The sequence below is a fragment of the Cyrtonyx montezumae genome, unplaced genomic scaffold (assembly GCF_038088225.1).
Source record: "Cyrtonyx montezumae isolate F1298 unplaced genomic scaffold, pur_monq_1.0 scaffold_4, whole genome shotgun sequence".
NCBI classification, from domain to species: Eukaryota; Metazoa; Chordata; class Aves; order Galliformes; family Odontophoridae; genus Cyrtonyx; species Cyrtonyx montezumae.
Window position 1 is genome coordinate 9,860,044 of NW_027072045.1, and position 25,557 is coordinate 9,885,600.

The window sequence follows — 25,557 nt, forward strand, 5'->3', positions numbered from 1 at the left end:
AAATAAAAGCTTGCAGGCATCGTGGCTGAATGCAGTCTGCGCTGCTATCAGCCTCTTGTTGCTGGGATTAACTTTGAACTGGCATGAAAGGGGCATTATTTCTGCTGTTCTGTGTTTAAGTAGCACTTGAAAGTAGAGTCTTTTATCTAAGAACGATGCACAACTGAAATATTCTGAGGCTGAAGAAGGCATTGACTGGGGAGGGGAGAGTTCTGCAACTTGGTGTGAATGTTTTGGGTTGAAGCTTCACTAAATTCAGCATATACTTGCTTGAACTCAGACTGAAGTCTTGAAGTCTCTGAAGACAGTAGCTTTTCTGCCATGGGTGACAGTGAAGATCAGCTCCAGTGAATGATGTTATGCTTTTAACTGCTGTTAGACCTAGTTCAGTCCCTGAAAATGAGCAAGTTAATGACCATTGAAGTAGGCACATGCAATTCTTCACTATGAGCTTAAATCACTTTGTAGTATTGCTTCTAAGTTGCTGCGCCAAGATTTCCAGTCTGAGTTCAAGCTTTGTGGATCAGCCATATTGCATAAGTCCTCCTACTGAGTCTTCGAATGTCAGTCAGTTATAGCAGTGATGAAATATTTGGGAGTTTGGTGCCAAAGTTACTTTAAAGAGCTCTTTGTCACTGGTACAAGCTTTAATCCTCACTGCATACGTAGGTGAAAGTTAAGGAATCAAGGAGGCACTGCTCTGTTTTCTTGTAAATATGGTTGTCCTAGACTAAATCAAAGAGAAGTTTAATTGTTGTATTTAAGCTTATTCCTCTTTTGCTTACACTGACATCAATCTTCAAGAGTTCTTGTCAGCTCTGTCTGGATGCAGAAGTCTACCTGTAAGCAAATGCTGGCTCTTGTCTGGTGAATCTGGAGTTTAAAATAAAGCCTTGAATAAAACAGTCATTTTGAAATCGGGATGGGCTGAATCAGATGATTAAAATGAAATCCCAGTAGGTGAATACTGAACTATAAGTTTGTGCCTGTTCCATAGGTTTTGAACATACTAAGACTTAAGAGTGGTTTGGTCAAATATTTTCTTTTAATTTCTGATAGAAGTAAGAGCTCTAGGTCAAATTTACTTCAAAGCTGAATTAATATTTGGTTTGCAGAGGATATAGACCAAAGATTTTGTTTGCTGCTCCTGGTTTTTAATTCTTCCTCGGAACCTGTATTAGCTGAGGCTTTTGCAAGTGCAAATCCATTTTAAACTTAGGCTTGTTTTTTTTGTGTTTGTATACACACATTTATATAACTCCTATTTCTTTCCTATGGGACTCTTAACAGAGATTCAAAGTGTCAGATACAAGCATACCCCATCTACATGTTTTAGTATTTCTGGACTAATAAAAGTGGAAAATCCTAGAAACTGGGGGATCCAGTCTTTGAGAAAGCCAATGAAATTGTACCGTCTGAAGAAGGTCAGATGAGGAGAAAAGAGGAATGAGTATCCCTGTTCCTGGATCTCTGTGTCCTGCACTTCACTCCAAACCTTTGAAGTTTCCCATCATTAGTTACAGTAATGATTTATCATAAATTGAGCTGATAGATGGCTGAAATAAGAATAATGATGAAAATGATCATTTTTTTACCTTTTTGTGGAGCTCAGACTTTGAAGGCCTCTTAGAACCTTACAAATAAGAGAAGACCTGGAGCTTCAAAGGCAAAGAAGAAGCTGAATAGATGAAAAGATGTTCCTATCACACATCTAATTCCCTATAGCCATAAACAAAACATGAAACTGCAACTCTGTATTTTCACCTTGAGCAAAATGTCCCTTACATAATACACCTCCTTGTAAACTAAGCTATAATTCTACTATCAAAATTAAAAATAATGTGGCTTGTAGAGTCCCTGTTAAATCTTGTTCTGGCTAATTTATTGGGTCATCATTGCCTTGGAAAATAAAACCAGCTCTGATTATATGGCCACTGCCAGGCCTCATAAACATCCACAGTAGAAAATAGATGTGTAACTGAGAGCATGTGTATGACAGAGAGCAACATGGGTTTTCTATGCAGCCAAATACCAGAGGGCAAGTAGTCACTGAAGAGCTGAATCAGTAGGGCAGCCCTTTGCACTCGTAGTGTGGCCACTGCTGACCTTACATGCAAAGAAAACAAAAGGTAGCTGGGACATAAAAGGGTGCAGATGAGCAGGTAAAATCCAAAATTCTGCAGCAATGTCTGTATAGCCAGAGCTCATGAATAGTCTTAGTAGAGCATGACTCAGTGCCTCGTGTTTGTTTTTTGAAAAATAGTTACTATATGTGGAGTTTGAAACTGAAAGCATAATGCTGACTTCCATTTATTCTTGAGGTCAGAACTGAGTAGTAAAGGAAAATGTCTCGAAGTCACACATTCCAAGGAAATAAGCCTATAGGGACTCTCTCTCCTGTTCCTGATGCTTTTTCTAAATCAGATGGATTTGAAGGGATCCACCAGGGCATGACTGTGCTGTTCAGAGAATGAGGGCTTTGTATTCTCTGTAAAGAATGAAGGCTGTATTCCAATATCTAAGAAAGGCTTCTTTTACTGGAAGGAAGGAACATCTGGAGGGTGTTCCATCTAAAGGGATTTGAATAGTTGATGAAAGCAAAGGTGCATTCTCCTGATTTGTCACTGATACTTGTCTTTGCATTTTACTTTGTTATATTGGTTTACCAGTTAGTTTGTGTATCACTCTGTCCAGAGAAGGACCACAAAGATGATACAAGGGATGGAGCACCTCCCACTACGGGGACAGGCTGAGAGAGCTCGGGGCTGTTCAGCCTGGAGAAGACTCCAGGGAGACCTGAGAGTGACTTTTCAGTATCTAGAGGGATGCTGAAAAAAGGACAGATTTTTTTTAGTAAGGTCTGTTGTGACAGGACAAGAGGAGATTTAGATTGGATATAAGGACCAAGTTCTTTACAGAAAGTGGTGAAGCACTGGCATAAGTTGCCATAGAGGTTGCATGCTCTGTCCCTGGTCCCACTTAGGTTCAGGCTGGATGGGGCTCTGAGCGCCTGATTGAGCTGCAGATGTCTCTCTTTGCAGGGAAGTTGGACCATATGGCCTTTAAGGGTCCCTTCCAGCTCTAAGGATTCTACGATTTGCATTCACTCTGAATGTTTTGAATAATCAACAGTGGGCTTGCTACTTTTAGTTTTAAAAAGACTGCTGCAAGTGCTACCAGAGAAATATTTAACACCTTATGTCTGTTTCCAAGAGAACTTTCTATTCACTTACTTTTGGTTACTCTGTGAAACATTCTCTCCTACTACCACTGTAGAGAAATTTAAACCACTGAAGAACATAAAAGTAATCTGCTGATTCCTACTACTTAATATGAGAAAGTGCTTTATGTAGAGACAATTCTGCTCTTTGTAGCTTGCAGGTGTTTTGTGTTCTTCCATCATCTATTTAAAAGGAGTCATTAACATGAAAACAGGATCTTTGTTCCTTCAGAGCTCATCCCCTCTTTTTATTCTTCTACCTTCAGCTGTAAGTGATGCTCAGACATCCATAAATGTGATGAAAGAGATTATGGAGAAATGTATCTGGAGTGTGAGAAAGAGATGAGCGGATAAACCTTTAAAATTAGGTGTGTAGGGCAGTCTTTAATGAAGAGTAAAACTGTCATTTCTGATAATTGCTGTAATTAAGGTATCTTATCACGTCACTCTGCATAATCTAGCTATGTGAAGGTGGTATACTGAGGAAAGCATAATGCACTCAAATCTATGTGCCTGATGGAAGCATTAAATACACAGTGAATATACCTCAAAGACACTGCAGCTCAGCACTGTATCCATGTTTTTTATATGTTTTTATTACTCTTTGGTCGGTTCTTGTTATTTTGCTGTTAAATGTACTGTGACAGAAAAATACATGAAAGTTAGCAAGGTGCTTAGTTATTCTGGAACTGTGCTGCAAGAAAATAATTGCTAGGAAGGAGTATTCTAAGCAATATTAGTTCAGCGAGTAAACAGCAAGCTAATATATATGGTTTAATGTTGATAGCATAGTGCTTACTAATGTGATCGGTATTAGGGGAAGAGAATAAAGTAGATGTTAGATAAATGTTTTATCTAAATGCTTCTGAGTTTATTTTTATAATCTTTGTTGATTTTCTGAATACATTCCTGGAATTTTGCTGGCAAAGAGTACAGTTTGTAGTGAATGCAAACATGAGCACAATTGCTGAATCAATCATATTGGAGCTACTTTACTTTTTTCCTGCTTTAGTGGTCCTGTCATCAAGTCACAGCTCTGCAATGATACCTTGCAACTTGCAAATCCAAATATTCATGAGCAATGGCTTCAAAATGGTCAAACTGTAAATTGTTTGCTATGAACAAAACATACAAGAAAAAAATTGCTCATTAAAATATAGAATTTTTATTCTTTTTTTTTTTCATTTAGTCAAACATTCAGACAGATTTTTTTTAATCAAAATATCACGCTGGCCTTAGAAAAATAAAATAACTGATTAAAAACTCATTAAAATGCCTGCAAATTTTTTTTTTAATTGAGACATATTGTGAAAAGATTCTCAGCTAATTCTCATCCTACCCTTGGAAAATTTAGAGGAAGAAAGAAAAGTAAAATAATAAAAATGTAATACAAACAAGCACAGGGTGAAAAATGAAAAAAATCAGCCAGTAAGTCATAAAAAGTTAAAATCATTAAATGCATCACTACGATTAGTTTCTTTTCCTATTCGGGTACTGCATGCAGACGAACAAGTGGGAGAAATACAAAAGAAATATCACTCTGTACTTCAGGAATCTGACCATCATGATCAGACAAAAAGTACTGGTTGGGATATTCATGTACTCTGTGAGCGTGGAGATTGAATTGGAAGTAAAAGTACATCACAATACATCTGATTCTTGATAGGATCATGTGTCTGTGACATTAATGGTTCTCTAATGACATTATGGGAGATATGACACTTTGGGAAAAGATGTTGCTGTTTCTCCAGTCTATCTTGTGTTTTTCTGGGTATGAGAAAGTGGAGAAAATGAATGCAAAGATCATTTAAACAAACAAACAAGAACAGCCAACCAACCGTTCCTCTCAGACAATACAAAGACATGAATACACACTGAAAGGGAGAAGAAGATAAACCCGTAAGCTGCTGGGAGGACAGATGAGTAGATAGGACTATATATGTGTTTCTTTTATGAGCAATGGGAAAGAAAGATAATCTTTAGAGTAGAATTATACAGTATATATCTTTTCTTTTCCAGAGTTGGCAAGAAAATATATTTTAAAAGGTCTGACTGCGTTCATTGTAGCAGCTGAAAGAGCTGAAAATCAAGGGAAAGAAATGTGTCAAAGCTCTGTTAAAAACTCCATTATATTCAAGCAGTTGGAGCAAGCCAGGCAAACTGTCCCCGCTTTCTTGTCAGATTTTAGCGTTGTGAAATTTGCACACCTACCCAGGTGTGCTGAAGCAATTTAGATGACACGGTGTCTGAGCTGTTTATGGATGATGCTGTGTATTGCTAAACAAGACCTTTTAATCACAGCAGAACAACTGCTGGCGACTGACAGGGAAGGTGCCAATCAAAGGGCATTGTGACAGCCTGGCCAGAAAATCATCTGCTTAATCTTAACAAAAAAGCTGTACCTGATGAACTGGAGTGTACTAAAAAATGGAATAAGAAAATACATATTATTTTATAGCTTAAAAATGGTTGAGATGCACACATGCCGGTCAAGCGCATCATGGAGGGACACATGACAGGTTGCAGGGGATATGAATTAATTAAATGGCTTGCAAAGTAAATTTTTTGGTGGTTTCATGGCTGCCAGTCTAAAAATACAGGTGGGCTGCAGGCTAGTGATACTGCCAAGTACCAGAATGATGAACACGTTTGCTAACATCTCTTTCCTTTGTCCATTCCATGCTTGTGCTGCTATTAATATTACTGATGGTGAACAACACATCAGAGCACAAGGTCACCATTCATTGCCCTAGACAGTTACCATTTTCTCACCAGAAACGTCACAAAAATACCCAGTCCAGACAGGGTGCGAGAAAAAAGCATATTCTCTCTTGGCAATGTTCACCAAAAATCCTAGTGGCCTTTCAGAGGATTTAGTGAAAACTCTGCTTACAGTTCCCAGATGCTTTGACCCTCATGTAGCTCTATCTTTTTGCTACAAGTGAAGGCTGAAGTCTCTCAGGTTTATCCAGGGAATCAGGATTTTATTCCTGTCTGGCTTGCAGAGATGTACAGCCCTGCTAGACCCATGTGAATCAGCAATTAAAGAAAAAAAGACATGCAGCATCCTCTTTCTGTTGCTGTTAAAAGCTCGTTTAGATTCTTTGGATTTATCATAACTCTTGGCTCTTAAGAAACTGAGATCCAGAATATGTACCTATCTTCTTTGGACAAGGATGAGAAAATTCACTGAAGTCATACAGCAGGGTACTTGTAACACTCTGATTCTCCACGTCTATAATAATGAAATTGTCTGGTCCCAAAAGTCTCTTGAGAAAACTTGTTACTCAGTTCAGGATTAGCCAGAGCAAAATATAACTCCTCAGTCTCACAATCTTAGTTTGACGTAGTTCTATTTTGTGAGGGAAAAAAAAACATTCTGGGCCCTACGTGTATTGTGGCAACTCCAAAGATAGGTGTAAAAGAATCCTAAAATCCTAAAATTCATCACTGAGTGTCACCTTACCCATTTATCTGACTTTGCCCCCTCCTTGCTTTAGAGTCTTGTCCTTCAGTTATGAATAGGGAAGATGGAGGAGAGGAGGTATTCTCCACCTGTGTAAGCCCTTGGTACTGAACTAGACTTTTACGATTGATACTCAGGTTGGTGTGATTTGTTATTCAAATTTCAACTATTTTATCTTAAAAAAATATATCTAGAGATGCTTTGTAAATGAGGGAAGCCTCCCATGCACTTTAACTTTTTCCCAGTTGTTCATGTTTCTTGTACTAAGATGTATGGATGTAGGCAGCCATTAGTATACCTGTTTCAAATCTAGTTTATGGAGTTCCTCAGTAACAGAAGCCTGCAGTGCTTATAACTCTGAAACAAGTCAGTCTTCAGCAGGCAATGGACTTAGGAGCTGGTTGCTCTGGATACGTCTATAAAGGAGAGCACATGAATGGAGTGAGACAATTACTTAGCAAATCTAGCTGTGGATTTGTCTGGGTCTATGTCAGGAAGGTTTCAGTGCAATTTTATGTTGTATGGTTAATGAGAAGCATATTCTGTAAGAAGAGTTGACTTGACGCTTGCTGCAAATGACTTCCTGACCTCCTCCAGAGCATCCTGTCTGGGCCACAGCACTACAAGATGCCAGAAACACACATCTTAACACAGTGGGAAGCCATGATCCTATTAGACTGTGCCAGCAAAGAAGCAGTAAATCAGGGAGATTTGGTGCATGGTATCAAGGAGCTGAGTTCGGAGGCTATAATTAGAAAGTACCTTCCTCCTTGCCTCTCTTCAAGCCAGTTCTAAATAAAATGACTCTGGTGTCCTCCAATACATGAACATGAGAGAAATGTAGACAGTTTAAAATCATGGTCTGATTCTGGTAACTAAGTTTTATTCATTTACATCGGATTCTCATTTTAAGACATTCTTCTTCCCTTTGTGTTACTAGCAATGGATGATTACCACACTGATAATTCACGTCCTTTTATTTTAGTGTTAACAGCAACAGCTATCTGGTTTTCCAGTCAGTGTTGCAGAGTGGCACAGCTAGGAAGAGTCTACCTGTTTGGGCTTTATTCACCACACTGTTATTTCCCATCTCCTCTAGAGAAAAGGTGACAAACAAAGTCAAGAACCACAGGATGGGTTTGGTCCAGTTGCTGCCAGTTGAACTGCACAAAATTAGAGCATTTCATCTAATTGGACGATGTGGGAAAAATAGTGCAGAGGTACAGAAGGGAAAATCTAATTAGATGATGATTAGAGGAAATTTGTTGGCCAAGTATAAAGAAATGAAGTGCTAATTTACATCTGTCTGGAATCTAGCACTTTGTTTCTAAAACGAATCAGGAGAATAAAATGGTTTAGAGATGTAAAGGCTGGAAACCATTCTTTATAGAATATTCAAGAAATAGTAAAATCTGTAAAACTTCACATAAATGGAGGTAAAGAAACCACAAGAATTTACTGCCTTGCTAAACTCCCTGGGGTAGATTCATTGAGTGAAAAAGGAACAGAGAGTGTCAGCAAAGTCCTCATGGGGTGAATTTTGTAGGAAAAGAGAAAGGATCCTGAAGGTCTCTGCACTCTATTTTTATCTCTGCCGCGTAACAACTATGTGATCTTGGTCAAATTGGTGAGGTCTCTGTGCTCTTGACTAATCAGAGTTGGTTTGTAAAGCTGAGACCAAAAGTCTTCCTTAACCCTTTTTTCTGACTTGTTCTACTGATCTTGTCTTTTCTATAGATCCCAAGCAAATCAGTTGCAAGCAGGGAAGATTTCTTAAATTTGTCAAGTATCTCTAGACAGAAAGCTCTCTGTTCAGGACTACGTGTTACTGTTTTTATGAATGGCAATTAAGATTGATAGTGGTATAGGAGCATCAGTAGAACTAGTAAAATTGATGCTACCAAGGACTGTACAAACATTATCTGATGTTTCTATTTGCACTCTGGCCTTAAAAACAAAAACCTGCCATTCAACAATTTGGAATAAGCTGTCAAAAATTTTAACGTGAAGTGACAGCACGTATCCCACAGGCAGCGAGGGAGCTGTTTTTGCACTGGCAAGATTTACAATAAGGCATTCATATGAGTGCTGAGGCTAAAGGAAGACAAATCACTAAAGGAAAATTCTACCAATAATTGAATTACAAAGCCATTATCATGTGCTGAGCAGCACAACTTTATGGCTCTATTGTGACAGGATAAAGCTTGATAGAATATTTATGTTCATAAGACAACTGTGGCACAAGGATCTCTGAGAGCGTGTTCTCTCTTCCATCTATCTCATAGCTAATTACTCTTCCTGTGCACTGCAGTACATGTAGAGATGGACGTGTGCTTAAATTGAGGGTGGTGCTGGAGGTCAGAAGCTATCTTAAAATGAATGTGAAGTACTAAGCAGAATTCATCTAGAGTCTTAACAGCCAGAAAGAAGATCAGGACAAGTTGTCGTGAGGGGAAGACAGGGCATATGGGAAACAAGAGCTTTTACTGACTGAGGGGTGAAACCGGGTTTTCCATGCTATGTGTCAACTTTCTGACTGGCCCTGATTGGCAACCTATTCTAACTTACATTTGGTCAGCGTCAGTAAGCTCAAAATGGCCAAAACTGCATGGCTCTCATTTCACCCACCTTGGTACAGTTATGCTGATATTTATCAGCTATCTACCATCCTTTGCTGCATGAATAAATCATACTTTTCATTTTTCTTCAAGAGAAAGTGAGGGATGGTTATAAGAGTCCTCATTAGTCCTGATTCTGTGCTTGTTCATTTCTTTTGAGACACTAGAAACTTGTGTAAGATCTTAATCCCCTTAAAAAACAAACAAACAAACAAAAAAACTGTTTGCACTTTTACAATTGGTTCTGTCTGTGCAAAGGTTATAGAATTTGTCTTCTAGCCTTTCATTCTGAGCCATTTTTTAATTTTATTTCTTTTTCTTTGCAACTTCTCTAAATAAGGTCTTAAATTGCTTAGCTTAAAATACCAGTGATCTTGGCTACTGTGGGCATCTTTAATATGAATAATGCATGAAAATTTTGCCATCATATTTCATGTGCATACAGTCTCAGATATTGTGTGACTGTTCGAACTTAAGCAGCCCCTGTCAGAGGCATCCAAAGCTACTTTTCAGGATACTCAAGCCCATGAGATGGAAAGTCTATATAATCTGGTGCTTTGAGTTCTTTGTTTGTGAACATTTGTAATTTGAAATTAAAAATACCCCATATGAACGCTTTTGCTATCCTTGCAGTGATACCGTTTTGCAGTTCTGAGTGGTCTGATAGCCTTACAAGCCATCATCTTCTAATATCCATATATAATTGCTTTTTCCCATGAAAGTAAATAAAAAGTTGGCAGAAATGGAAGTGCAGGATAAAAAGGTCTTTATTGTATTCCATAGGATCATGTAATAGTTTAGATTGGAAGGGACCTCTGGTTCCAGTTCTCTGCAAATGCATGGCCACCAAGAGAAGTTTGCCCAGGACTGTGTCCAGATGGCTTTGGAAGACCTCCAGGGAGGAGATTCCACAAACCCTCTAGGCAGTTTCTGTGACACTGAAGAACTGGTAGGCCTCAGAACTAAGATTTTAGTAATGAGTCAGACAGGGAGATGGCAAGAGGTAGGTCACTATAGAAATGTGCCAGCTAGCATTTGCTCTGCCATGTGCACTGCCAGACTGCTTTTTTATTTTCAGTCTTGTTCTAAATCTGATGATTCTGGATCTTTTCCTTGTGCTGCTTCTCATAGTGGATGCAGAATCTGCATTCAGAGCAATTACTGTGCTGCAGACACTGGTATTGATCTCTGAAGCTCTCAAGTGCAGATGACTACTTAGCAAGCTTGAAGGGAATTAAAATTTTAGGAAGCAACTCTGTAATAGGGCTGGGGGAGTATTACATGTTTCATAATGTCATAATGTGAGCATCTTCTGTAAAGACAGTGGGGTAACTTATGTTTCTTTTTGCTTTTTAAATCCTTGTTTCACTAAAAGATTTTTTTCTTTTTCTGCCCTCCTCCAAACATCCAGATAGTTATACTGACAAAACACAAAAAAAGGATAATTGGAAAAATACAATAGGTACTGCTCAGCAGAAGGTGCTGCTACCATATCCCTGGTATACTGAAGTTTAAGGGAGGATTAAAGGAATGAGCAAGGGGCATGCCATTATTTTATCAGGAAATGAAAATGTAAAGAAAAGAAATGTTTGTGGCTGTATGTGTGATTGATAGGCCTCTAAGAATGGATGCTGAAAGAAAAGAACAGAATTGAAAAAGTACAAAGTTGTACCAGCATAACTGCAAAAGCAGTTGCTCAGAACAGAGTGTGGCAAGGTTTTTGCTATTTATTTTCAGAGAAGTATATGAAAGGAAATGAGTAACTGATTGGTCCTAGAGTGTTGCTCATGAGTATCTGTGTTCTCTGTAGGGTGTTCCATAAGCTATTAAATAAGCAACACTATTCCTTCTTTAACTTGTGAATGTATGTTGACAAGGGTGCATTGAAAGAAGATCCTGAAGTTGAATAGGCACTCACCTAAAGTTATAGATGCCAATGAGGCTTTGGACTTATCAAAGACAAATCCAGCCTGTAGGTCTCTTTTTCCATGTGTAAGTTTGTATTTATTGATTATTTGATTTTTGGTAGAAGAATTTTAATATCCAGTCATCAGTCAGAACTGGAATTTCCTTATAATAGATTGAGTTTATTCATTGTGTTCCATACTGATGCTATGGGCTTAACACCATTACTTAATGATACTCAGGCTCTTAGAACTATGTTGACCTCATGTACCAAGGCTGATCCTTTTTGTCTCTTCCCTTTACTTACAGTCCATGCTAGACTCCAATTTTTTTTTTAAATACAGTTAATAAATATGCTTCATGTCTGCCACATTAAATTTTTGAGACGCTTATTTGTCACGTGGATGTCTGTAGTGTAGGTATCCAGACATGTTATATTCAATAATAAGAAACAGTCCATTCTAAGATAAAGTTTGACTTCTCATGAATGACGTCCAACACGCTTGAGACTTGTACAAAACTGTCTCTTCCTCCTCACTGCCTGCAAAAACTTTTGAGTGTGAAAAGTACAGAGGTCTATAGAGTGTAACTATGTAAGGTGCATATTACTTTGTGATTTTTCAGGTAGTGTAAAGGGATATATAGAGAAATATCATAGAACTATCAATGGAATAAAACAGAGTGATGTGAGAAAACATGATATTTACTATTTTCTGAGCAGTAGTCTTTTGGCAGAATCTAGATGTGGATAGAATGTTTCAAGATGCCAGCTGTGTGCAGCTAACACTGACTTAAGAAGATATGTATTTGTAATTCATCTATCCTTTGCAACTGATTATAATTTGTTATCATTATTGTCAGGCCCATGTTACCATGCATGGGTCAGACTGTGACCTTATGCTGCCACAAGTAAATTAGGCTGGTTATATCAAATCAATGGAGCGTGCATTCTGTCAAGTAACAGGTAAGGAGACCTTGATATAATTCTTATCTCCACCTCAGATGTCTTGTTTGACTTAAGAAACTGCCTTAGCTTCTCAGGGCTGTAGTTTTCATCGTAGTTTCTCATTCCATTTCTGATTTGTAGGGAGCTAGGCAACATCAAAATAAAAATAATGAAGCCCTTGAGTAAAAGAATAATGTTTATCTTGAGTCATATTTTAGCCATCCTTGTCCTGTCCATCCTTGGGATAATTGATGACTTAATTCTGCCTGGAGCTGAAGCTTCTGCAATCCTTATACTGGCTGTCCTAGCATGAGGTGAAGCAGTTTGCAGATCGCTAAAGCTGTCCCCTTCTAACTTGCTGGGCTTGGTGGGTCTAGATATTTATATACTACTGTTAAGACATTTAAGAGTTTGATGTAAATTATGGCTCATTTCAGAACTGGAAACAGTGATGACAATCATTTTCCATCTGTCAGTGAAACATTCATTTTTTTGCTGTCTTTGCCATAAAAGATGCAATAGAGGTGTTTCTTGGGGTCAGAAAAAAAGGAGGAAGCTAAAAGCACCTGCCTGTAGGCTCACAGGGTCAATTTGGAGTAACAAGGTCTTTGCTGAATGAATATCATTGTTGCACGTTTCTGAAGAGACAAAGTATTCAAGTCCATGAAATACAATCCTTTCTTCTTTGAAGAGTTCACATCCCTCTTGGGGCTGTGTTGGGTCAGGAGGAGGAGCGCACTGAAAAGCTGAACAGTATTTTCTGGAATAGTCCAGTTCCTGGTGTGCTTAAAGGCTGATAATAAATAAATAAATAAATGAAAAGGAGATAAGCCAAATTACAAGCTTAATCCTGCATTTTTAGGGCTGTTTTTCACTTGCATCTGTCCATCCTGAATTGAGTTTGTAACCAGCAGTCCTATAATTTTGACTCTGTATCTGCTGATGAAGGCAGGTAAAGGAAAAATACCCTCAGAAAGTACTCCTTTCCCACCCACCTGGTATCAGTCATTCCGAAGTAGGGATTTTATATAAAGATTGAATGCTTAGGAGAAAAAGACCTTGCCATAAGGACTTCTAAAAATGAAGACAAGGTGAAAGCAGTGCTGGCTCAGAGACTTTCTTGAATCTTTCCAGTACCCAAACAAAATAAAATCCAAAGCTTTTCTAGCTAAAGAATTGTTACATATTTTGTCAGTGAAGCTAAGGATTAATCAGGACACGAGTAGTCTTGTTATTGTTAACATTTTTATAATGGTTATAAGTTAATGTGCATGATGATTAAGGGCTGGAGCTGCCTCTGATTGCAGTCAGTAGGAACTGAATTAAGGTCTAAATCACTGTTTGATTCTCACTTTTGATTTCCTGAAAAATAATGAGGCTTTGAACAGAACAGCATCTAATTTGTCTGTCAGTGGAAATGAATTTTTCTCTTCCTTCATGTGTCTATTAGCATAGAGGTCAAGCAGCTAACATGGAACGGACTGTTTAACACTCATCCTTAATCTGGGATGATTCCTTGTCTGACAGGGACAAGACCAGCAGCAAGACTGATTTTCAGAGTTGATGGCTGAAGGTACTTTACAATGGAATTGTTGCATACTTGCAGCCAGAAATGCAAAAATTCAGGCTGTGCATCAAAGTAGTGGCCATTTGGACTGTACAATTTGTACAGCAAGTTGTCAAGGTCAGTGTTGCTAGTCAAGAAGAACTTTGGTAAAGAAAGCAAAGCCCAAGTTCAAAAACTCCTCATTTGAAATGCTCAGTGTCTTTGTTGCTGCTTGTTAATTCAGAGTGAACAAACAGTCACTTTATGAGCCAATCTGACATTTCTTTTTTAATGGATCACTTTTTTTATTAGATCAGAAGTGATAAAAAGTCTCAGAATGAAATGAGTTTTTAAGATTTCTTAATTAATGGGTGAATATTGATCATTAAGAGTGTCAATTAAGCAAGTGTGCATAAAATATCCAATATTAAGGAACAGATATAATTAGTATGCTGGCAAACACTATTGTCCCATCAATCCAGGTATGTTGTATCCAACCCTGAGATGAAATACAACCTACCAAACAAACTGGAGGATGCGTCAGAAGGTGAGATGCCAATGAAAAGAGGAACAAGACTCTGGATGGAGAATGGAAATGAAATAAAAGAGTCAGAAAAAAAGAACTCCTTAAGTGTAATGGTATCAATTCACTGAAAAGTTGAACATTTTTCAAATTCTCAAGTTTATTTTAGCTGAAACTTCAAAATCATTTCAAAATGATCAGCTTTTAATCATGAGAATGAGTTTGGATCCACCTAAACAGAATCATGTGAAATGAATCACCCAAGGTATCTTTTGTTTTAACATATCTGAATCAATCTGCCTCTTACAGGTCTATGACGGGGTCCAGTAGAGAGCCAGATCTTGTGCACTTGGAGGCAAAGACAGTGGATGGTCGTAAGTACATCATCTTATAAAAACTGTGGTATTCTGAGCTGCCCTTAAATGCTTGTAAATACATCATGATGGAGATGTGAGCTTTTAGTGGTTCACTTATTTAATATGAGGGGTTTGACTTGTCTAAGACAGGTCTGTCAGAAGAAAAGTCTTTCCAGCATGATAAAAAAGTTGGTATTAAGTGCCTGTGAAAAGAGCTGAAAATACAGTAAAGAGGAATATGTGATTAAAAAAAGTAATTGAAATAGAATTCTTTTTTTTTCCTACGTGATTTTTGTTTATAGAAGATTCCTATGTCACAGAGCCTATCTAACTAACTTGTTGTTTCACACAATAATCATCATAGTATCTCCTTGAAGGTAGCTTTACCAAACCATTTCAGTTGACCAGGGATACTCTGCCTTAGGTACTACCTTTGAAAGCACCTCATTTCTCTTGCATTAGAAGCCTTTCACCAACCTAAATGTATTATTCACTGTTACTACTTGTCATTGTCCTTCACTTTCATCATCTGTTCTCCCTTTTTGCTTTGCCTCTCTAAGTGCTTATTTTACATTCTAGCAACTACCTTTACCTGCAATGCCAGATTGTTCTCCTAATTGGCTATGAATTCTCTCAGGCACCTTGAGCCACCCGCTGTCCTTTCCTCCTCTCACCTATACTTTCTGGAGCTTTTTTTTTTTTTTTTTTTTTTTAAGCTCCCCTGCCTTTGCACCTTCCTGCATGGATTTCTTTTCCACAGTGCTGGACTGCCTCAGTCATCATACTAAAAGCCTGGCTGCCATGAACACTGCCATTGTCATTCCATATTGTTTCTTCTGTAATAGCATCTTCATTGCAACATAACAAGCAGGTTTATACCATTTCCAATATGTTAGCATTAATGATGCAGGCAGTTAATTCCTTTAAAAGAGGATCAAATTGTTCCCTGAATTGTACCCTCAAATTCAGTGATGTTTGTTAAGATGTGTATTTTCTCACTTAGAAACTGTCTGAAAAAGTAACTGTAAGTAATCAGTTTTTTAATTCATTGAAATTCAGCATGAAAAAGAATTTTTTGGAAGACGAATTTTGAGAAGAAACAGTTGTGATAGAAATCATAAAGTTTTAAAGGTCTTTCCATTTTGGGATATGCAAGATTAGTAAAAGTGAAAGAATTTATTATCTCTACTTTTTATCATTTGTGTTCTCTGGTTATTATTTCTCTTCTCAGCTTTACTTACCTGAACATGGTTGCAAGGCTATGGACATGAGACATTCTATTACTCATGACAAACTAAATGAGAATGAAACATTCTAATAGGACTGCATCTAATTCAGCCAAAATAAATTACTCTTAAAAAGACGTTGGGGATTTGAGGTCATTGAGACAAACCATTCTAATTGTGGTTTAAGGAGCTGTATTCTGGTGATGCTTTTGAGGGAATGTTCATCTCACACTGTGCAAAGAAGGTGCCACGCTCCAAATACCATGAAAAGTCTTATGAGGTCTTAGCCTCTAGTAAGAACATTTTGCACAGCTATAACACAATTGCGCAAAAGATCTCTTGAGTGCTTAACAAGTCAGTATGGTTAGTATAGATCTTAGGGTGGAAACTAAAACATAGGTAGATGAATGTCCTTGCCAGGGAGTCAGGCACATTACTGAAGTTACTGCTCATCAGCTAAGCTCAGGTGACTGATTGGGTACATTTATTTTGGCTTAGTTGTGAGGCAGGACAATAATATAAATCTCATGTAAATCAAGCAGTGGCTTCCTACTTTCAGCCATTGGGTGACCTCCCTTGCAAACCAGCCATTGGGCTGAAATTTCTGCTCATTAGCCAAGAGTTTCTCAGCTCATCAGAACTATAAGATGTTTGATATTCAGAAAGTGCATGTCCTGTTTTGTCAGTTCTTCTAGGAAGCACAGGTCACTGGCAGAGGCCTGCAGTGGGGGAACGCATCTCCGCATTTTTTGCCAGGAGACATTAGTTAGCATTCCAGGTCACAGGACTTCAAAGCAGGCTGAGTGTATGAACATGGTCAGTTACTCTTGTTACTATGACAGATTTCATGTATTCAGGTCTCTTCTGTACTAGAACCTTATAGTACTAAATCAGTCCCCCTTTCCTGAGCAAAGTAATTGTGAACCTTCAGCTGATGAGCAAACCTCTCTCTGGAATGAAGCCTGGTGTATTTCTGCTGTTGGGGTAATGGGAAGTTTGCTGAGGTGTTAAAGTTACATTTCTTAAAGATCAGGATAGATCACAGATATTTTTTTTTATTTTATTTATTTATTTTATGCTCCTGCATTTACTTATTTATACTTTGTTTAGAAGGTATCTTTAGAGAGTGAACCAGCATTCAAGAAAAGGATTAAATTTGAGGTGATGGGCTTGCCAAAACAAGGCAGGGAGAGGGAAAAAAAACAGGTGATGTGGAAACAGCCACACAATATATACAATAAAATAAAAGACTCTGAAGTGGAAATGTAAGTGCTGAACAAAAACCTGTTTAATTCAGTTCAAATAGGAAAACAGCCTCATTCTTGTGCTGGTATGTTTTCCAGCAGAACCTGAGTAGTACAACTACAGCTGTAGTTGAGAAAAAGTAGAAAAGTCAGCAGAGTATGGTATTAGCCCATCTCCTTGTGAGAGGGTTGTCTGAGAACATCTATCAGCAGCAACTCTAGTATTGGGATTTCCCTGCTAGAATATCAATAACTCTCTAAATCTGCTCTCTGATTACAGCTTGTCTGTGTGTTTTATTTATTGTATTTATATACATAATGTAAAAGGTTTACGAGAGCCAAAATAGGATTCTCTTAGCAGGCATAAATCAGTGTTAACTTAGTGGCATGTTGATCTACACTTGATGAGGATCTAGCTAGCAGTGTTATACCTGCACTCACATTCTCCTTTATTTTCTTCTTTCTCACGATCCAGAAAAATCTGGGCTCATCCCGAACACATTATCTCATCAAACTAGGCTGCAGGTATTACTGAACAAACTGAGTACAGACAGTATAATTTAGTTATATTGATGGAGGGAGGGTGGTAGGGCTAGTCATTGCCATTTGTGTTTTTAAACCTGTTATATAAACCTTGGAATGCACCAGACAAATTTTCATCTCATCAGGTGCCTGAGTCAAGAAGTAATGATTCTGTTAGTTTTTTGAAGGCTTCAGGCCTGATTCCAGTCAAGCTGGACTTGAAACTACAGTAGGAAAAACTGATTTATTTTTTTTTTCAGTTGGAAGAATTTCCGATGAACCTTATCTCACATTTTCATTTGTATGCTTGGGTGTCCCTGGTGTTCTGCTTTGATTTTGGAACAGGATCAGAGCGTGCTGTTAAAGTCAGCAGGAATTGTGATTTTTTTTCCCTGGTTTCAGGTCAACACTCCAGTAAGACATTTAATCCTCTACAGTTCTTAACCACATGATAAGCTTCTCTTTGTTGTATTCACCACCATAGTCAGCAGCCAGTGTGACTGGTGGAAGTTAAATTCATGTTTACTCAAATAGAATTTGAGTGCTTTTGGGACATGTATAATCTTAATGATGTACAGATTCTAGGCTTTTTATTTGTCTGTTTGCTTGTTTGTTTTTGAAGAACAGCACAGAAGTGTCCTTAATTCACAGTTCTATCTGTTTTGAGGTAGGGAGAGTTGTCTCAGTAAGGCCTGATTTAGGCTAGTTGACATGAGACTGTATTTTTTTCTGGGTGATTCCTATTGAGGAATCTAGACTGTTGGTGAGAATTTGAAAGATGGATTTCTACAAGGCATTTGGAGATTATCATTGGTTCCCTTCAGGGAAAGGCAAAGTTGGCTTCGAGGATGTCTTAAGATTTCCTATATATGCAGGCAAAAAAAAAAAAAAAGTGTAAATTTATGAGACTCACACTTGATTATGTAAATGAATTTTAAATTATTATGAGTATCAAGTTTTTATATTATATAAAGCATATGTTCCTAATGTTCTGGCAAAAATCTGGAGAGCTTCTGATATTTCTGAAGTTTTATTTCCTTTGTTTTTCTGATCTACATAACAACTTTTCTTAATAAAAGCTAATATAGGCACTGCTGTAATTGCAGGCAAGACCTCACCTGGGGTCAGCTGGCATGCTCTGCTTGCTGATCAGCAGTGACTGAGCATCTTGCCAGTGGTATCTGAATCACAAAGCTGTGGTAGGACTTCAATTTACATTTTCACAGTACACTGCAAGGAAGAGCAAAATAAGGACTGCTGTGGGAAAAAAAATCTGGCTACCTAGTTTGACAGGCCTTTTCTAATATAACAGGTGGTGAATTAATTTGCACAGTCCCCTAAATCGTGCAATGATTTTGTTTTTCTCACCATTGCTGATGATTAGTATTTATCTTGGAGAATGAAATGTGTTAGTTTCTCTAATTATATCCTCATGATAGAAATGGCAAAAGTTATACTTACCCATTCAAAGAAGGACTCTTGACTCTGTCTTGCAGTGAAAAAAAAAGGGCTAGTAGGACAAAAACAGTTGAACCAGTTAGTTAATGGACTGGGCCATATCATTGATCTTCATTACTAATAATTGCTTTGCAGTTGCTGAGTTCTGCAGAGTTGTGAATGTATCCCTATATCATAAATGTTTCACAAATCAACCGTTCAGACCAGATGGGAGTAAATGAAGAGCAGTCATTTTGTGTGTTTTGTCAACAAAAAGGGGTGAGAACAATTAAATAGTGGATTTTATTCCCACTAGAGGTTGTGGATGCTGAAGGTTTACCTTAACTGCCAAAGTACCTGGACAAATTCTTATAGTCTTTTCAAGGTTTCTCTTATTAGTCAACAATGAAAGTGGGTTACAGCCCTGGGTCTTCACTGAGATACATTGCTACCATATCTTTATGGTTTATTAGTTAAAGGATAACAGTCGTCCTTCAAAAGCAGAAACTATCAGTAATGTTTAAGTTGCTCAGTAATGAATAGGGGTAGTCTGTAGTTAATGTGGAAAACAAACAAGTCATCAATTTTGTGGATGCTCTTCACATAAACTCCTCATCTGTCTTTAGTGGATTTGTTTGTAGAGAATAGCACATACTCCTCAGTTAATTAAAAAAGAAAAGGAAAAGCTGAAGCAATGTTTGCTGTGAGTACAGTGAATTCTTTCTCTGATTATCCTTGTGATCAAAGATTCCCAAAAGGATCCATGCAAGCTTAGATTGGAAAGAAGTGAGTGGTAAGGCTTGAGCTGACATACGAAGTAACTCTCTGTAACGAAGCATCCTGAAGAAATTCTTGCTCTGCCTTCTGAAAGAATTTGATACTCTTCTTTGTATTTTTGTAGAGGTTTGCCAACCTCTGGTAGCCACCAACAACCTTCCATCTTCACCAGCTAATCCAAGAATGTCTTTCTGGAATATATTTCCCTTGAGAACATATTTGCATGGAGCTTGAGCTAAACAGAAACTAAAACAACTCATGGCATTGGGGCCCTCTGGCTCTCATTTCCTGCTGCATGCTAGAATGTTTCATCACTGACACAGATTAATTTTGTCAGAGGTTTCCCTTACAAGACGTCTTCTCCATTCTTGTGTACTGTGTTTCTTTGCATCCTCTTTAGAAATAGCTGCCGTTTCCAGAGAAGAGTCCTACTCTAGGTGTCTAAAACTGTCTAAATCAAAGTGTTGGGGGAGGATAAGAGCTAGGATTTGTTATATTCTTCTCTTCAGGCACAGTGTGGCTCTGTTGTTGTATATTAAAAACAGCAGCTGTTGTTGTAGGTGAGGGTTCTGGAACTGAAAAGCATAATGTCCTAATTACCTATGGCAGGGAAAACATCTGTGTGGGAAAACTAATGAAATTAATTCCACAGCTTAGCAACTGAATACATTAATTGACATTAATTAATGCTAAATTACAAAGCTCTGCCAATGGAATCACATAAAATGTCCATGAGAATCAGATGTTGAAACAAAATCCTTGAGTTAATGTGAGCACAACAAAAATTCCCTTAGGAATAATGAAGGATCCAAGCACTGCAAGAAACCTTTCTTTCTGCTTTCCCATAGCAGAGGGGGATGTTCTTGGTGTGCACATCTCATGGTTTGGCTGTTTGGGAGATTAGCTTAAGCAATTTCAGAGCTCTGCCCTTTAGTAGTTATTACTGACATTTTAGAATTGAAGCCATGGAGAATTGCACTGTAAAAGTTCACAGGAATTGCCTTAGTAAATCTTCATCAATGGTACAATTGCTGCTGCACTAACTTAGGTGATCCCAGCAGAAATCGACACAGTCCCAATTCCTCCATTTTACGGGATTGAAAAAGCCTCGGTCACCTCTAACAGATGTCAGCCTGTCCTGCTCTTTAAAATCTCTGGTAGAGGAAATTCTTTAATCTCCTTTGATGGCCTCTCTCAGCAGCATGCATCTTGCTACCTTCATGTGCTCACAGGACAGGTAACCCATTGGCATGGCATGCAAGATGGCACTGCTTTTAGTGACTCTGAGAGGGATAGTGTGCCTGTAGAAGAAAACAATGGTGGCAGATTACAAAAAATAGAAACAAGGTAAGAAACAGAAATCTGTTCTTATAATAGAGAGAATGTGGGGTCAGTTGTGAAGGGCTGTCCTTTGAGATAAAATGGATTCAGTTGACAGAAGTGGAAACTAGCTGTGTTTCGGTCTGTTCTGAGATTCCCATCCTGTCTTCTGACTGGCAGGGGATGTGCAGCACCACGCAGCACTATAGGGTGGTGGGGTGAGCCCCCTCAGCCCAATTCTTGCTTGCAGCTGAGGGGGACAGGGAGCTGAGCACTTTAGAAAAGGGAACTTTGCAGCACTTGCTGGAATGAGCAAACTGACACTTACGTGTCTCCCTGCCCTCTCGTGGCTAATGTGGAAAAAAACAAGTCCTTGTTGAAGGGAAATGCACTTTGATAACGCTGTCTGGGCTATATTAATTAATGTCTTGCAGTGAGCTGCAAAAGCATAAAATGTTATAAACTGCAGTGACTAATAACACACAGCACTTTATATATTCCAAGAACTCTGCAAATGGGGTAAAATCATCCCTCATCAAGCTTTCCTGAAGGTTCGTTACCCTGCATTTCTATTTCAAGCAGAAGTCAACAGCCCTTAGAAACAAGAAAAAAGTGTCAAATGATAGATTTTAATTAAAAAAAAAAAGATTAAATATGAGATAGTAAAAATCCAGCCATTTCTTTTACCATTGAAAGTGCTGCTTCTCTGATCAGAAGGCTGTAATTACATCAAACAAGGGGATGTGCTGCTTCAACAAGGAAAAAGATTAGAAGTAGTTCCAAGATTAAATGCCATGCAGTATTTCTATCATTTCAATGCTAATGCTGAAATGCCAGAATCCTTCTTCCTGTAAATCGGTTCTGTCCTTAAACAAAGTGCAACTTCTTAATTGATCTGAAAGAGCCTAAATTGAATTCAAAGACTATGGTTCTGTATTCTGGGATAAATTACCACCATGAAGAAATTAAAATTCCTTTCCTTCAGGTGATGGATTATGAGATGAGCACCCTGCAGTGCACCAGAACAGGAGAATGAGGAAGTCCCGAATAGTAATCGTGGATGAGATGGCTTTAGGGCTGCATTTAATCCTTTACTTTGAAACAAACTCAGACCTCAGGTTTCAAGAGAGTAGAGTGGAGTGATTGCCTGGGTCTGCCAGAGTGCATTTACCTATATCATTAACAGGGAAATAAGTAAAATCCCTGAACTTGGTGGTGTTTTGCACTACTCTGCAGAGTATAAGGGCTGTGGGAAGCACAGAGTTTTGCCAGGAAAAGGCTTCTCAGGCAGTGGTGACAGTATGGGTCAGCTGTCCTCTGGAAGTGTCCTTGTATATACTCTGGACCTCTGTGATTCAACCACCTCCCTGAGGAGCTCATTCCAGTGCTTAACTTCTGTAAAGTTTTTCCTGATACCCAACCTAAACCTCCGCTGGTGCAACTTGAGGCCATTTCCCCTTGTCCTGTCACCAGTGAGAAAAGACCACCCCCTCTTACACTGCAATCACTTTTTGGGTATTTCAAGAGAGCAGTAAGGCCTCTATCAGCCTCCTTCTCCCTATGCTAAACAGCCCCAGTTACTTTAGTCACCCCTCATAAGGCATATTCTCAAGCCTTATTGCCCTTCTTTGGATCTGTGTGAGGCTGGGCTCTCTCATGGTAAAAACAAGCAGTGTGTAGCTCTGATGTAGGGTGGAATGAAAGAAATAATGGGAGGCTGATCCAGGTGAGGAAGGAAGGAACTTACAGGGAGGAGAGCAATGAAAGATGGATTTACCAGGGTTGTAAGGGAAAAGTGTTACGTTGTGTTGAATGGATGGTGTCACTTTATGTCTTGTGAGACCAGGAAGTGAAAAATGCAACCTTAATGAGTAGTTCTTTGACAGTATGAAGAAACTGTACTTATGATTTCATGTGTATTGGTTTTATCCTTTTCATTTCAGATGCCCAGTACATCACCTGTAAGATGCAGAACTGCAGTGAAGCCTCACAAAACAGACCTTTTCCAGGCTACATTGACCATAACTCCCTGATTGTCCAGGACGACTACGTCTTTGTTCAGGTGCAGAACAATTTCTTATTTATTCTATTATTTTAAATCTTGTTATTTTCTCTTATTTCCCTCCGCATACATGTGCATATGTCTTAACTTCCAACTAATCATACAACACTAGATTCATAACAAGGTTGCTGGGTGGATTGTAACAGCTCATTACAATGCTAATAGAGTTTCTTCTACCTCCAGTATCTTGTCAGTATAAGGTCATTGTGTTCCTGCCTGAAGCATCCACTGTAGATGCTGGAGTAATCCTCCATGCCACTCCTGCAGTCTCATCAGCACTCTCGGATTAGTGTTCTCACCTCCCAGCTTGAAGTGACATGTCAGTCATCTTCTACTGCAATGGCAGTAGACCAAAACTTTTTTAAGCACAGGAGGGAAATAGAAAAGAGAAGGAGGGAGTCAGGGGAAGAACCATAGGAGTAATCAGACTTTATTGTTATGCTTCAGTTGTGATTATACAGAAAAGGTTGAAGATGAGGCATACTCAGCCAAGCTGTTTTGCAGGTGAGAGCTGGAGAATAGATCTGAACTGCTGTACATTTCATTAGTCTGCTTCCAGGGTCCATTTAATAACAGTGGAAAAGGACAAGAAATAACAACAGAGTTACAGTGAGCATGGAGGTGAACTGGAAATGATCAGGAATAAACTGGTTTTCCAGACTGTTAATATTCAGTCATGCTTGGGAGTGGAGGGAAGAGAGAGGATTGATATTTTAAATTGAATGAGTTGATTGCTAATTACCTTCAGTTAATGAACTCAGTCATAAACAGCCATCTAAATCATCCACAAATAAATCTGGAACATACGTTCCAGAAAAGCTTTTGTGCCTTTATGTGTCTGAGGCGTAAATAAAATGTTTATGAGGTAAGGAAAACAGGGGCATGCATCACTGTTCAGACTTGTTCTCTAATTTCAGAATGCCTGTGTGCGTGTGTGTGTGACATGACTGACACAGGAGCTGGGAAGTTTCTCTTCCTATCTGAATTCATTCATTGCTTCATCAGTGACTCCTTGGTTTTGTGCTCTTGTATTTCTCTGTTCTGACCTGATTTTATTATATGCTAAACAGAAGTTAATTCTTTTGCTCCACCTGAAGTCAATGCTAGGGAAATCATCTGAATTCTGAACAACCGTTGCATTTTGATGCTTTCAACTTTTTGTCTAAAAACTTTGTGCAGTGTTCCTAGAGCTTTCTTTGTAAGATTTCTTTGTTTCACCTCAGTGCTGGCTGCATGGTAGGGGAAGGAGGATGAAAAGACAGGCAGTCTCTTACAGCCTTCCCCCTAATGCTCTGTTGGACTTTGCCCAACATTAGTGGATCAAAGAGATAGTATTTGTCAATCAGTAATGATTGATACTTACAGATACGAAATAAAAGTATGTTAATTCCTGGAAACAGTCTCTTCTTTGATCCTAATTGTTGGTGAATTCACGGTTAACTGGTAAGTTTAAAATTGGATTCCTCAAGTGGTTACATAGAGGATGTATCTGTAAGGAATAAAACACAGAACTGCTAAGTAAAATTCTGCAACTGATATTGGACTTAGACATATTGCAGTCACTATTCTTCAAGGGAGGAATAACCTCACACCAGACAGTGAAGGACTGGAGTAATAAAGGAAAGCCTGAGAGTCCTCCACAGCCTTCTCTACCTTAATCTCTATCTGGCTTTTCTGCAACCAAGCTATTTGCAATAAGAATTAATCAATTCAAAAGCGAAAGAATAAGGAAAAGTGGGCTTGTTTCTGTTGCAGCACTCTATTTTTGTTACAGGCACACACTTGCTCATAAACAATGCTTCTAACCTTCCTTCCTCTAACTTTTGATTAATTCTTTCAAAACTAATAAAAAAAAAAAAGTTGAAGAGCTTTAAAATAAGTTGTTCTTATTTTTACTTAGTCTAGTATGAGCTTACACCATGTGCAACTTCCATTTTAAACTACTGCAGTGAACTTTAAAACACTATGAAAAAAACATCTTGATAAGCCTAGGTAGCAGGCAATTAAAGCAAAGTTCTGCATGGAGAGTCCCTTGGAATATTTGTTCTTCAGTATCATTCATCCATGGATTTCGAAGTACTTTACAAACATTGATTCTTCAGTAACTAACACTGTCAGTTGTTTTTTTTTTTTAACCCTTCATTAATAGGCGGTGGAAAATGAAACCACATGCTGCTTTAATCCAGTATTGCCATTTAGGCACTTATATATGAAGACAGAAATAGAAGTCAAGCATCATGTCTGCCAGTCAGCTGCTCCAACCAGTAATTCACATGGCAGCTGTACAAATAACAAAGAACAGATTGGTTTGTGGTGAGAGGAGAGCAGGTATCAGCAGGGAACATAATGGCCCAAGTGAAGCCAAGACTTCACCTTCCCCAACTTTCAG

General features: G+C 38.4%; 1 protein-coding gene across 1 annotated transcript in view; it reads left to right on the forward strand.

Moving 5' to 3' along the window:
• SORCS1 (sortilin related VPS10 domain containing receptor 1) overlaps positions 1–25,557 on the forward strand; it is a 269,239-nt gene that overhangs the window by 173,623 nt on the left and 70,059 nt on the right. The window contains exons 6-7 of the mRNA XM_065746947.1: positions 14,534–14,598; positions 23,050–23,168. Of these exons, the coding sequence (XP_065603019.1) occupies positions 14,534–14,598; positions 23,050–23,168 (184 nt within the window). The remainder of the gene's footprint in view (positions 1–14,533; positions 14,599–23,049; positions 23,169–25,557) is intronic.